The sequence below is a fragment of the Thermobia domestica genome, chromosome 9 (genome assembly GCF_964235325.1).
Source record: "Thermobia domestica chromosome 9, izTheDome1.hap1.1, whole genome shotgun sequence".
Lineage (NCBI taxonomy): Eukaryota > Metazoa > Arthropoda > Insecta > Zygentoma > Lepismatidae > Thermobia > Thermobia domestica.
Genome location: NC_137462.1, coordinates 89,965,385 through 89,981,246, shown reverse-complemented (window position 1 = coordinate 89,981,246; position 15,862 = coordinate 89,965,385). Strand labels below are relative to the sequence as shown.

General features: G+C 34.2%; 1 protein-coding gene across 1 annotated transcript in view; it reads right to left on the bottom strand.

The window, feature by feature from the left end:
* Window positions 1–15,862, bottom strand: part of LOC145694843 (huntingtin-interacting protein 1-like) — a 163,305-nt gene that overhangs the window by 40,455 nt on the left and 106,988 nt on the right. Inside the window, exons 10-12 of the mRNA XM_081771527.1 lie at window positions 12,915–13,062; window positions 8,236–8,320; window positions 7,826–7,914 (exon numbers count right to left, since the gene is read on the bottom strand). Coding sequence (XP_081627653.1) covers window positions 7,826–7,914; window positions 8,236–8,320; window positions 12,915–13,062 — 322 coding nt within the window. The remainder of the gene's footprint in view (window positions 1–7,825; window positions 7,915–8,235; window positions 8,321–12,914; window positions 13,063–15,862) is intronic.

The window sequence follows — 15,862 nt, the reverse complement described above, 5'->3', positions numbered from 1 at the left end:
CCCTCAGTACACTGATGCTAACTACTCAGTACACTGTTTATCTTTGTCGCAGTTCATAAATCTGTTGCAGAACCATACCCAGAGCATTGTCCATCCAAGCATGTCTCATCAGATCCAAATTATTAAGAGAACTATGAATGAATTCGCAATTCTTTTTACGAGTTTTAAAATAAATAAAAAAGGCAATATCAAAATTTATGCTTGTGTTATCTTCTTAGTAAGTACTATAGAAAAAAATGTCGATGCCAGAGAAAGTGTTACAACACAATTACATCGTTTATAATATGACATCACAATCGACACGAAATAAAACAGGGTTTAGTGATATCTCCAAGGCACTGATCATTGTTTTTCTACAGAACTTTCTAAATACTAGACCGTCGTAAAACCCGATATGATTTTTATTTATGTATTTTAAAAATGTTAAAAGAATAACAAATTCACACAGATCTCTTCATGTAATACCTGCTTTAGGAGTCGTATTACTTCAAATCTCTCTATTCGCTTAAATTAAACCGAATTACTAGTGGCTACAGCCTTTCTAACATTCTAGTTGAGTAATATTGTCATAATACTGAATTCTATAGTTATTATTTCTGGATTTCCTGGTCTGAGACTGCAACTTTTTACTAAAGTTTTATGTATTACGCCCACGAAGGGCTCTAGCAGATTTGACGGTTTGATAAGTAAGCTTTCGTGCCATAATTACTTTTGAAGCATAAAGATTTCTCAATCCCCCATACGTCAGGTTACTGGAAATTCACCGAAATCTATAATGTTGATATTTTCAATTAAATTCGAACTAAACTCCTGGCACAACAGCCCTTAAAGGCCAGGGCCTACCAGCCGACCTGTAGCACTCATAGCTTTGGAGTGATATTTAGGCAGCATACCGGCTTTCCTCGTCGTTAACGCTGGTTTTCTAGACCGAGATTAGCTACGTTCTTTCTTTCAAGTAGCTCCAAAATTGTCCTCATGACGCTGGATGGACGCCACAATACTAACAACATTTGGCGAATACGAACCATCATTCCTCAGACCCAACCCAACACTGATTTTGCAGATCTCACGATAAACGGTATTCCGGTGTGGATAGCAGGATTTTTAACTAAACAGCGAACAAAATACACATAATTTGAAGTAATACTAATATAAATGAAGCTTCGCATCGTAAATTATGAGTTTAGGTATACAATTTTATTGCGATATTCAATTAATATATTACTAATAATGTATTTTGAAATAAACGAATGAATAAAATAACACAGATTCTGTTGATATTCGCATCTACATATAATCTAGAGCCAAGAAGAAATTCAAGTAATTCTGGTATTCATGTACTGGTCATATATATACAATGAAAATACATATTTCATTAGCACTGAAAGCAGCTTAAGCGGGGAGATCAAAGCATGAATTATGTATCCTTGAGTGCAACTAAATGGAGCGCTGAAGGAAATTTCATATTATTTGCTACATCTACTAATACTCGAACCAGTATTTAAAAAAAGCCTGTACAAATTCCTACCCACATGCCCAGTAGATGAATACTCATTTCTATTTACAATGACATCATGAGTTTGTATGAAATGTACAGTGCAAAATAAATAAGAAAATGTCATAGAAAGTGTTCAGCTTACTCAATACAATTACAATTGTATTCCTTTTTATTTATGCACAAGAATTTTTTTTATTTATTTATCTGTATGTGATCAATCAATGTAAATCAAGCGCTCTAATCCTGCAATGGCTACGCCAGAGATATGTTGTAAAGGAGGTGTGATTGAAATTGTAACATACGTGATTATTCTAAACTTATAATTTAAAGTTGATTTTTGAAATTTAAAATTGTACATCGAGAATATTTTTCTCGCTTTTTGTATGGTAACAGATATATGCAAATAACACATAAATTGTAAACTGAAAACTTCTTCCTTATTTTATCTAATTTTGGAAGTTCCATCGGATTTGGGGGGTCTCGTGGATTCTGGACCTCTATAACCGATTGTGTAAGAACACATGGAAAACTCCGACTTTCAACACTCTTCAGTCATTCAGATTATACTGCCTCACTTTCTATGACATTCGACAAACAAATATACATGATTTAAAATATGTTGACTTCATATGGATGATTGTACACATGCGCGTCAATCCCAATCCATGGAAACAGCCACCAATGCAAAACGAGCTGCAAACGAATTAATAAAATCCCCCAGGTGCTGTCAAAAAATTACTCAGGTTAAAAAAATACATTGTCCTTACTATAGACATTATTAGGTTATTGGCAGCTTTAGCGAAGGTGGTTATCTTGTCAGACATTTTTAACTGTTTTTCCAATCCAGCTTTCTGAAAATGAAAAATTATTGACTAAATTACATACTACTCCATTAAGAGACATGGTTCTTGTACATCTCATCTCCATAAGGGATTAAAGATTGATTACACTATTTAAATAAGTGGCAATAGCTTGAAGCTACTTACGTGTGGAAATTTTAAAAACACTAAAAAAAACTTTACAAAATATTTAATTAAGAATGACATTGTTCTAATATAAAAGCAATAAATTTTTTACACATCCTACAGTTCCACGTATTTATAAGTGACTATATGAAATCCGAATGCAATTTACTACAACTAGATATGGGTTTATGCCACATTTACTCAACGCTAGATTCCGGACAGCTGTAGCTACACTTGTGATACTGGATACATTTTCTTCTAATCTTTACGACACGAATTGTACAATTAACAATCTTTCTTAAGAATAAAATAAAATTCAACGTGCACTATTTACTAATCATTCTACTTTATCAAAGGAGGTAGTACTTATATTAACGATAAACTTGTCTTTTGACATTTTATGTTATATTTTGTATAAGAGTTCATTTTATATTAAAGTAAAGGAGTTCTGAATTTGGAACGATCATCAAAGAGCTATTATTTAACACTTCATTCAATTTAATCAGTCAAAAAATCAATATTTTATTTTCAAACCATTACTTAGCAAACAAGAAAATTACTTCCAGAATTGACGAATATTATAGGGTTTTGTGGTTGATTGGTTTGGAGTTTAAATTTTCTTTCCAGTATTGAGCCTATATGAGAGTTGGCATACAGATTTACATAGGAATCGAACTATATAAGCTCCTACTGGGACTTGAATCCTAGTGTCCAGTGCCAAAGGAGCTTATTGGATTGGATTGGAGTGTAACGTCTCGTTCAGCAGTGAGGCTATATGAGATGCGGTTCTATAGCTTAACGTGAGCTCCCGCCGGGAATCGAACTCGAGTCTCCCACGCCAAAGGCTAGTACGCTATCCACATAGCCACAAAGGAGCTTCCGAAGGCGCTTATCGTAACCATATAGCCATGAGGGAGTTCTAGGATTTCACTGAAATGAAATGACATTAAATCTTCCAGTTTTACGTCCCACGATTATGCCGTGCAAGCTAAAGGATACTATGATGATGAGAATGAAAAAAAAAAAAAAAAATGCACAGAGATTTCATTGAAAAGGGCAGAAATACGCACTCGATCCCTTATTCTCCGCAATTTACTTTACAAGTACTGCTGCAGTTTCACAAAGAAGACGACGGTCGAAAACGGTATACACAAATACACTTGATTGCTGAGTTTAGCTTGTTCACGTCAGTGTGAATGATATGATATAAAGTATGCAGCTTTTTTGTGGTATCATCTAATATAAATGTCTTGGAAATGTCAAAAAGAAAGAACGTTGTTATTGATTCGTTGTCATGAGTAAGATTATTGTTTTATGATGGATAGGACATGTTGGTATTATCAAGATCATTATTTGCTATGATTGCTGCTGACATTTTATGTACGTATACTACAGAGGAATAAATCGAAGATTTTTGGATGCAATTCATGTTTATGGTCAGTAAATTAGTAGTAGATATGTTTACTATAATAACGTAATAACTTAAAAGATACGTAAAGCGAATCAGGGCTAAAACGAAGTGATATCGTTTTACGCCCTTTAGGCTAAAAGAGATAGATCATTAATGAAACTGAATGACTGCTAAATGAAATTGTGCTCTTCCACCCGAAATCGAACCCGGGACCATGTACGCCAAACGCACACGTACTAGCCACTAGACCTGCGGTAAAGTCTATAATAGTTTTCGAGAAAGTCGAGGACACGAACGACATTTTAGTGCTATACGATAATCAAGCCAATTATTGCGACGGAACTTAATCAAGATTTTCATTGCAACATTAGCAAGACAGAGTACATAATATGTATGGCTAATAAGATAAAGCTCAATATTATGATTAACTCTCAAACTTTATTTTTCGTTTAATTATAATATTGTTCTAAGATAAGTCATACTTCAACCGATAGGTGACATCAAGCTGAACAAAATGAAATGCTTCAGAGTAAACTCTCATGCGCAGTTTTCGAAAATAATTAAAGACGACGGATGATGCAATGAATTTTTAAGGTGCTGAAGGGTATGTAGTTCATTGCCAATATACAGGCCCGTATTTATATATTGTTCACCTGTGTGCTCTAAATAATTTGCCGCCCTCCCGAAAACGACCAATATTAGAGTTGAATTCACAGTTTTGGAGGTCGCTGAGATGAATAGTGGCAGTTTTAATCCAATTCAACTTTAAGGTTATACTCTACTCCCCAGGGAGGGGTGAGATTTTAAAAGTAATCGAAAAAGAACACATATTAGTGTTGAATTCATAGTTTTCGAGGTCGCTGAGTTTAACGGTATCAGTTTTCATGATGTTCAAGTTCATTCTCACCCCCTGGGGTGGAAGTGAGAGAGGATGACTTTTTAAAAATAATCAGATAAGCTAGCTAATTAGTGACTACTGTAATTAGAGTCAATTAAACACATTAACATATTTCTCGCGCTTGCGCGGGGCTCTGAGGGTTGTTAGTTTTAAATATTACTTTATTGTGAATCTTTTTTTAAAAAATCCAAAATTTTGCCGCCCTGTACTCGAGCATAAAATAGAACTTACCTAAATACGGGCCTGCCAATATATAATTGATAGTTTTTATTCTGCTGGAAGGAACTATTTATAATTTATTGTATATATGAAGAAACACACTGTTGCTTGTTTTTTAACAGTGCCTCTTAGTTTCTAACAATGGCAAATATTTTACTTGTAAATTAATGCTATAAACAATGAAAAACATGTAACACACAACAATAAATTGAATAATAATAATAAAAAATTAACAAAGCCTCGTGCACCGAAGGCATTCTAGCCATTCAGCTACACTGAAGTACTAATAAGTATAAGACTATTCAAAATCATGAATACACTAGCGTGTCCCTCAAGCCTACTCAAAAACTTGAAGTACAATACTGCTGTTATGTAAAATTTCCATACATAATTAAGTAGATGGGCAAGCTATTGCTCCCAAAACACTGGCTCACTTTTATGTTCTAATTATCAAGATCACACGAACATTTCAAGTTCTACGCAAACGAATTTGCATGGATTTTTAGTATATTATATTCTATTATACTTATAATTTTAAAATGAAGATGTTTCTTGTTTAGCTTAACGTAAATTTAAATAATTACTTTAGCGTTACAATTATACATTTGTACATACTAAAAAGAGTACCGAACGGTACGTGGTATTTGTGCACTACTTTTCAGCTGAATCAAAATTTTATTTAATAAATACTACAAAGTACTATTAGTTCTTGAGATGAGTAGTGACGAAAAAGCAATTAATAATAATGTTTTCAATATATATATACTGTATATATATGCACACCAGACAAATAGTCACCTGCTATAAAACTTCCCTAACACCGAGATACACAACCCACTGTCTGGATAACTGACCAGGTTCTGTTTGTAAGTAATTCCACGAGGTGTTGCAGGTGTGGGACATGCATATAAATCCAGTCACAGATATGTAAATTCTGTAGTTCTCGCCAAGTACGAGGACATCTATTTATGCGTTAAATATGCTGCTTTACGTAGTCCCACATATTTTCAACTGATTTCACTCTAGGAACTTTGCAGGCCAGACCCGTGCAACAAGGTGCCTGAATGTTCCTCAAATTACATATATATATGCTTTGAGGTCTGTGAACACAGAAGCTGTCACCTCAGAAGATAGTAGTGTCTCATGTATATTCATCATAAAGTTGGAGAAATCAGCACCCTGTAGTTGAACATGTCTAAATAAACGTACTGATTTATGCTCACATTTACTTGTATGAGTAGGTCGAAGTCATGGTACAAAACACGCGCATACCATCGTAGAACTTCTACATACTACGGATGAAGTGTTTCATTAGGGTTTCGGTACACTCGATGTGCTGCACCATGTATTTCAAAAGATTGGAATACAAATAAATACACGACTCCAATTCGCTATAGTCCGGTATTCTTGAGCCCACTGAAGGTATGCAGTTTTATGCGCCGTAATAAAAAGTGGTACTAGAGTCCAAATGTTCACTGCATGAAGTTCACTTCGCAGTGTACTTTAGAATGTATCTGCAGTCATGGACTGGATCAATTGATGTCGGGATTGAAAACTAGTTTCCTTGACCCGAAGTAAAACACATGGACTGTCTCTCTGGGTTAAGATCTGTTTATAACCACAGTTCTGACACCGTTTTGCATTCACACTCGTTAAGACCATTTCTCCTAGACATGGAAGTTTACTTTGATACACCAAGTCGGGGGACTTGATTTATGGACACGTCTAAACACAATGGTTTCTTTTTGTCGTTATTATGACCTTGCTTCGGTTGACTACTTTTCTCATTCAATCGACAAGTACAATCACTCCGGTTAACTGCAACGCGTATGCGTCAGCAGTAATGAATCATTTAGTCACATGTTACCAAAAAACGTCACCTAACAATGAAACGGGCAATGTGAGTTCCTAGAGGCGGGTGACTAAATTTTCTGTCCGGTGTGTTTAGATTATCTGATACCAGTGACCTCATATATTCCCTTTAGACCAATGCTTCTCAACCTCAAATTAAAAGCATTCAACGAAATATATATAATCATTGGGAGTATGGTGAATTAGTGTTACAAGTCCTTGATTTTATCTTAGGCCATGTTACTTTATGGCAGATAACATCGAATCAGTGGATTTTCTTAGGAGTTCTCAATTTCCTCTCGCCTTCTCATTCCACCAAACCTTTAAATATTAAGCTAAAGACTTCATTTTAGAATTCCTACTCACAATTCTCAATAATCTTTCTCCGATTGCAATTTAAGTACTTTTTTCTAGTGAATTAATTTCACTAGTTAGGCTACTGCGTTGTTAACTGCTGAGAGTCATTGGTCTAACTACAAACCATTTAAATGAAATCTGCACCTTGCCTTGTCAAGTAGTTTCATTATTCTCTTAAGCAAGACCTTAAAACTATAAAATATAAAGCTACATTTTGGCTTGTCGACTTACCCACTTATACCACACCACATAGTGTAATGTCAAGCGTGCTATCTATATATTCTGAAGTGATAAATCGCAAAATTAAAACAGCTGATACACGATGTTTGCTATGTGTATGTTATCTTCCCAGCTCTGTTATGATTTGCTTCCACAACTAAAACCTTATAACCCGGCTAACGTTAATATTAAATTTTGTACTTCAACTATGAAAAATGCAACTATTTGTATATGACAAAAACAATAAATAATAATAATAAATAAAACAGATATTGGATATTTTATCACCTATTTTGCCGTATTTGTTTTCTGCCTTCTAAAAATTCAATGTTCTGAAACGACAAAACTTGTAGAATTAACGGAAACTCGTCCTTACATATAATATAATACACCAAAAGAATCCCTACCTGGCGAATTAGTTGAATATGTTCTTCCCTGAGTTTCTGGTACACGTCTTTCAGCTTCTGAAACTTTTCTTCCAGAGTTTTGGCTTTCACTATAAATAAATACATCACAACTATCACACAGAATTCTAATATTATTCCTCTACAAAATAAACTTCTTACTAATAAAAGCAATTTATAATATTTAAATATATATATAGCTTTATAATCTGAATGTTTTAATCATAACACGTATAAAATACGTGAACCTGTAGTATACTCTCAAAGAAATTTTGAAAGTAAAATAATTAGAAGAATTTGTTCTTGATTAGAAGAAATCACTATAATTTTTGATTGAGATTACTTCTGAACTATTTGCAAACATGAAACATTGTCTTTGCTACATTCAATAATAAACTTATGAGCTAACATACTTTCCGCTTCCTGGTTCTTAGATATCGCTTCCGTCTGTTGTAACAAATCTTCTTTCAGTTGTTTTTCTTGAAGAAGTTCACTGTCCTAAAACAGAAAGAAAGAAGAAAAATACTAAAATTCTCTGTTCCGTCATATCAAATTTTATATACATTTATAAAAAGTTTATTGGAGTTATTCTTTGAATTTCTACAGCCCAAAGAAATGTCGATTGATATTGTACTATTTCACTGTAAGTCGCATTAAAATAATTTTAAAAAATGAAGTCTCTACACACAAAATAGATAATAAGAAGTAACTTTTTAATAATTGATATATAATTCAAATACTAAGCATGTAACGGTTTAAGCCTAACAATTATTTAAAATCATAATATCTGTATTTTACTTGACAATGATAGGCAACAGTTTATTCCTATTTAAAGAAAGACCTGGTCGAAGTTTTCTTTTATTTTTCTCTTTTTTAACTTGGTTGTTTTTAGTAATCGTAGGTTAACATCTGAAAATTTAAATATTTTCAACAAAAGTAATATTGACTTCCATATCGTGATTTGAAAATGTATATACGTATATCTACTGATGGTCTATTCAGTTAAGAATTCCCGAATCTGACCCAAAGTTGCTAAGATGAAGGTGATTGTATGCAGTCGTGATCCCAACATGACGCCTTGGAACATTCAGAACATCAGAATACATATAGCACTCACTTTAACACCGTGTGTAACCACCTGGAGCGGTCACACAAGGAGTGTACGGGTAGGCTATAGCTCGTACAAGATGCTGAGTCTGTTCGCTGTAGATCTTGGCGTAGATGTACCAGAGCCCGGCTAGCAGTCGGGTTTCATTCCACTATGTCCCATATCGACAGGGGTTAGATTCGGAGACTTAACAGCAGTTAAGATGTTGGAAGATAGGATTATTTTAGAGAAAGAAACTATCTCATCGTTCAATCCCCCCGCCCTTTATTTGCCTCGTCACTGAATCCCCTACTAATCCGCGTGAGCGGCAATTCTGTGAAATCATCACTCAGCCTCTCGCAGCTCCATTACACAGACCAGCTCAAACTAATTTAATTGTACACAACTTCACTTTTAGTGTCTTCCATTAAAAAAAAAAAAAAAAAAAAAAAAATACTCGTAACACATATTATGATCAGGGTGGAAAAAAATCATGATTTTTTCAAAAAAAATCATTTTTGTTGATTTTTTTGATTTAAATCGATTTTTTTGATTTAAATCAAATCTTTTTCTTCGTATAATACAAGTCGCGAACTGAAGAAAAAACATTAAGAATTAGTATTAAATGTTAATTATGTCATTTAAGTGAAAGTATTGGGTTTTAATTTTGAAATAATTCCCAATCGTTAACCTATTTCAATTTCAAACAATGTTTCTTAAGCATTAACCTTTATTTTACGGCTGTCACTACACTGCCAGAATAGTAAATCCGTTCTTTCCCGCGTGTCACTGTACTGACACAGGCGAAAGGTTTACTTTGACCCGCGAGCACACATTTTTTTTTTTTTAAATGATGTGCCTTATTGTATGAAGAGATAGTCCATAGTGAAAGGAACCAGAAACGTTGGTTCTCAACCGGTGTGCTCGCGGGTCAAAGTAGACCTTTCGCCTGTGTCAGTACAGTGACACGCGGGAAAGAACGGATTTACTATTCTGGCAGTGTACTGACAAGCCGTAAAATAAAGGTTAAGGAAAAAGTACAGCAATGTATATCAACATGACACTTTTCTTTTCACGAAAGTTACTGATATTTGGCAGGGGCATATTTTTAAACAATTGGAACTAGCTAGCAGCACGAAATACATATAAAGTACATAAATTTCGCCTAAAATTAACTAACTAACTCTATGACCTACGGAACCCGGAGGTTCAATGCCATGTTCACAAAAGCTCTCCTGACTTCTATCCTTAGTTAACTGAATCCAGTTTCTATTTTGTATTCTTATTTCTGCGATATCCATCTTACTATTGTCCTCCCATCTGCGCCTAGGTCTTCCTAATGGTCGTTTTCCGATTGGACTTCCAGTTAAAACTTTGAAAGTGTTCCTACTTTCTTCCATTCTCGCTACATGTCCTGCCCATCTGAGCCTCCAAGATTTGATGACCCTAACAATGTTTGGTGAATGGTATAAATTATGCAGTTCCTCATCGTGAAGTTTTCGCCATTCCTCATTTCCGTTCCTTTTGGTTCCGAATATTCGTTTCAGGATTTTATTCTCAAACACTTTCAATCTGCATTCTTTCCTCAGCGTAAGCGACCATGTTTCATAACCATACAGCACAACAGGCATAATTATCGTTTTATATATTTTAAAGCTTCAAATTCCTCGACACAATTCGCGACGATAAGAGATTTTGAACTGAATAATAACATGAATTTCCTGTAGGAATTCCAAAATAAAATTCAAGATGATCAGTTCCAGAAGATACAACACTTGTGATTGTTAAAAATATGCTCTATGTGACGTGAAAAACAGTTCAAATGTGAGTCGTCCGTGCATTTAAGACATCTATACATAGCAGGCACGTTTTTATATTCTTCTGTTGGCTATTTTATTTCCTTTGACAATTTTTCCTGCACAGGCGCGGCAAATTTTCTGCGATCACATCGCAGATCGCGGCATGTTCTGCAATGGGGTCAAGTATACATTTTATCATAAGTATTATTCGATATTTTAACGCATCCAAAATTTCTCGTATTACGATCCCGAGGAACTACTATGTATTTAGTACATAAATTTCGCCCAAAATTTAAAATTTTTTGTTTGTTTGTTTGTTTGTTTGTTTCGGAGAGGGGATCGGACCCCTCTAAATACGCCCCTATTATCTGGAAACAAACAAATGGACGTGGACACAAAAGAGTCTTCATCTTAAATGTCCATGGTGATTTCCCCGTTGGAATAGAAATTGTAAAACACTGTGTTACAAAGAGAAGGAAGCAGGGTTCACCCGTAACCCGTTCAAACGGGATTTTCCCTGATAGTTCCCTACATGATACTCGTTTTCATACTGTGCTTACATACATTGAGTCTCATTGTATTATGATTATTATCTTCAATAATCGGAATAACAGAAGAGAAACAGGATTTTACTTACTTTCACTTTAAATTAATTCATTTCGGAATTTGATTTAAATCAACGATTTTTATTAAAAAAATCAAGTGATTTAAATCTTGATTAAAATCGTGATTTAAATCAGACTGATTTAAATCAATCCACCCTGATTATGATCCACTTGTTTTTTAAGGTGGCCGCAAATGAAACCTTAAAACTAAATTCAGACGTTCTCTAGTGGCACATTCTCTGGTGAGAATTTTGTTGTAAATCGGACAATGTACAGAGCGATCTTGAATGTGGTTCTGAAAGTACTTACTCTAGGGCTAGAAACTTTAACACTAGTAACATTGTGATTGTTGTATATACGGCATGAAATCGAATCAGTGCTTCTTAGTTATACTAACACGTTAGTTCGATACCTAATCTACCTTACAGCAAGTGGACGTCACTGGTATGCACCGTGATGAGAAGCAAAGAAATGTCTCGAAGTGTTCGAGGTTTAAAGTTGCTGATGAGTTTAAATGAGCTACACGCAGGCCGGAGAGGTGAATGTTGAGTACAAATACCAAAGAATAGGGAGGAAAAAAAATGCTGCTGATCATAAACTGTACATATTCTGTATATGAACAGATATTATTATTATTATTTCTTTGGCCTTTAAAAGTTACGGCTAAATTTATTTTTTAGTGTATTATTTGTTTCAGGACCAACTTTTGAGAAGTTTCTATATTTGTTGGTGTTTGTAACTCAGCATTCAATTCTCCAGCCTTCATGTAACAAAGCCCAGAAAAAATCTGAATCTTAATACTCAACAATACGGGTCAGACTAAACAAGAGCTCAAAAACCATAGAGCAAACTATAGGCTTGCAGCTCAAGGGAATTACCCTAAAGGAGATCAATATATTCAGCCATTCCATGCACAAATCATCCTGCTAGGACTTCAGGTGTCAATGTACTCGAAGAAAAAAAATAACTGTTCTCGAGTAAACTGACATTTCTCAGCGAATTCCTTTAGACATGTAAATGATCAGGCAGAAAAATTTCAATAGTTGGTGGGCTTCGTACTAAGAAACATGGTACCGGGTTCGATTCTGTAGTTTGGATTGCAAGTTAAACAATAGATTTATGTTTACTAAAGTCTAGATATTAAAAAGGAATGTTAAAATCCAAACAAATACATCTCACTGTTTTCCCGTCCTTATGTGTATCAAAAATGACTTCGGGCTTTGTGTCGGTGAGTTGAGGTAAATTTAGATGTATTTGTAATTTCGATCGTGAAACAAGTTTATATGACTAGAGAAATAGATAGAAGGGGAAGAGATGTGTCTGTTACAATAGGATTTCATTTCATCTTTTAACACCGTTCAACATTATGTAGAAAGTTACTGTTACGAGTTAATCGCTAACATAATGTATATGGGTAGCTCGTCCCTGGTAGCATACGACTTTAATTTATTCCTAATATCTTACCTTTTGTGCAAGTTGTGTCTCTAATTCCAGTTTCTCTTCCTGTAGAAAGTAACTGTTACGAGTTAATCGCTAACATAATGTATATGGGTAGCTCGTCCCTGGTAGCATACGACTTTAATTTATTCCTAATATCTTACCTTTTGTGCAAGTTGTGTCTCTAATTCCAGTTTCTCTTCCTTTATCTGTTCCAAAAGTCTGCTAAGTTCCATTAATTGCATCTTGAATCTTTGGTTTTCCATTCGTAATCTTGTAATTTCCTGCTGAAGCTGTTCGATGAGGCGATCCCTACAGATAATTTCCAAAGCACAAAAATCAATAGATACTACTATACATTTTCCCCAATTTAACATGCAGAAGCCTATATATTAGCATAAGTTTTTCTTGTCACTTCAAAATTAAATTATGCTTCATGCTATATTTGTAGTAATAGAGAAAAATAAAATGCACTCGCTTAGAAAGAGCATTAACTTCTGCAACTATTATTTATGAATTAAACTATACTTATCTCCATTCTTAAACGTAATACATTTATTTTTGTGCCGAATATTATTTCCGAATAAATGTTATTTAATGAATACATATTACGTTTATATTAACATAGTATATTTACACAGAATCCTGTTCTTAATAAACATTTTCCTTGCCTAATCCTTAAAAATTTGGTATATTATTACTGCAGGTAAACTGATTAATATAAAAATTGAAGTAAGTTCGTGAACACATATCACAATATTCACCTCATATGTCTGGATACAGAAACTTTACTAGAATGCGGAATGTCAAGTAGTTTCCTTCTTCTTCCCGTTTTCCCTTTTACAAGATATGAAAATATCGTGTCCCGTTTTTACATGCGAAGACAAGACAGTTTTTTTTCTTCTTTTGTTTTCAAAAGTGATTAAAATATAAATTAAATTAAGAATCAAGAATTATATGGGAAATAAACGGAACAATGTGTTTCTGATATATTTTCTACAGATGAAATTCAAAATGCAGTGCAGTACACAGAAGATATGGTGTAAGAGAAATCTAGTGATTCTTATAGTTCTCATATAATATCCAATTAAATTATCATCGGTGTTTATTAATATATATACGGGAGTCTCCAAACGAAACAAGCATTGTGGTATACAATCGCTGTAGTGGAAAGGCTAAGCACCGACTTAAGAAGTGAAAATGCAGGCTAGTGACAGAACGGACTTGGTGATGTATTAGGGAGCGCACCAGCATGGTAAGCTAGGGATTAGGGTTCTACTCCTGGCCCAATAGCACTTTAGTTTATTTTAATTTCACGAATTTCCCTGAACCATTTATCATTTAACTCATAAATGATAACTACCTTTACCGCTCTTCGATTTTAATAATAAATTCAGGTTTTATTTAAAGTATTTTCAACATAATAATTAATATATTATTAAAGTGGACTCGAGGGATGGTGTTTCAGTTAAAGACTCAACTAACATTTAATTTCGTCAGTTGAAACACCAAAGAATGTATGTCCTTAAGTAATTTACGTAACTTTTCTTTCGTCCCTGAGACCTTCACTACGAACAACTTTATTTATTTAAATCTGAAGAAAAAAGAACTCAACAACAAGCAACATGACACTTCTAAATAATATGCCCTTAAAAACTTATAAAAAAAAAAGCAGAATGAGAAGCAGTATTATGAAGTGTGTGAATACAACACCTATATTTGTCGATATTTCCGGGGTGGATCTTAAGAAGTGGAACTAGTGGTTTTTAACAAGGAATCTTAAGCCCTTTGATGGGGAGCGCGTCTTTAACCGCGTTCCGCCGCCGACCGTGGATCAGGGAGAGAGTCGATAGACGTGCCTCATATATATATATATATATATATATATATATATATTCTCTTCCGGAAATGTTTGTATAGACCAAGTCCCTTCGAATACATTTTTCCTGCCACCTACGGTGATTTTTTGAACTTCGTATCCAAAGAGGAAGAGTCCTGATACCCTTCGCACGAGTTAAATTGTTATGGCAGTTTCGAGACCAAAGAGCCTAACGGTGCTTATTCTTTCACTTACCCTCGGGCACATTTCTAAAGAAAAACAATTTAGTTTTCTATTCGCTTGTGGTAAACGAGCATCTTTCTTTCGGCAAAGTTTCCTGCACTTAAAATCATAACCGAAGAAACACGCTGCTTCGTATATAAATTAGAAAGTTGAAGCTATAAGCATGTAAAGGTCTTAATACTGCAAAATACAACAAATCTCTACCGCCCCTGACAATAGATACTCGATAAAATATCCGAAATACTGGAAATTACTTCAGCTACTAGGCATACAAAAAAGTTAGGACAATTTTTATCTTGTAATATGTATTTCATACGTTTTATTCGTTTATATTCTCATGCATAGTTTTTGAAAAGAAACAACTTTTATGGAATTAAAAAACATGCCATTCATTGCCAATCTGATCACAAGTTGATAGTTTCCATTCTGTTAGAGAAGACTATTTATTTATTTATGTATGTATGTATGTATTGTATATGAAACAGATTATACACTGTTAAGTGTCTTCACTACAGCAAAATTACACTTCCGAAAATTTCTGAGTTTTTCTGCAATATCTTCAAAACAAATAAAAATAAGCGAAAAACAAACACGTAGTACACTAGACAATATGATTTTGCATGTGATACTTTTACCACAACTCACCTATCTGCTTCTGGTGTGCAGCTATTTACAGAACCCGCAAAAAAATGTTAAATCTATCGACAGTTGCAAATATCGAAAGCAGACAGATGAGTTGTGATAATGGTATCATATGCAAAATAATATTGTTTAGTGCACTACGTCTTTGCTTTTCGAATATTTTTATTTGTTTTGAAGATATTACCGAAAAACTCTAAAATCAGCTATAGTTTAATTTCGTTGTGGTGAAGACCCTTAAATATCATATTGTGTCTATCGTTCTTTAATTCCCCTAACACTGACAAACATAGTCTTAACAGTGACGCACATACTATTTGTGAATTATTTGTCAACATTTGATTCAACTGTAGTACTGAATGTTCATCAGCTTTCCCAATCACAATGTTTCAAAATCGCACAAGCAAGTAT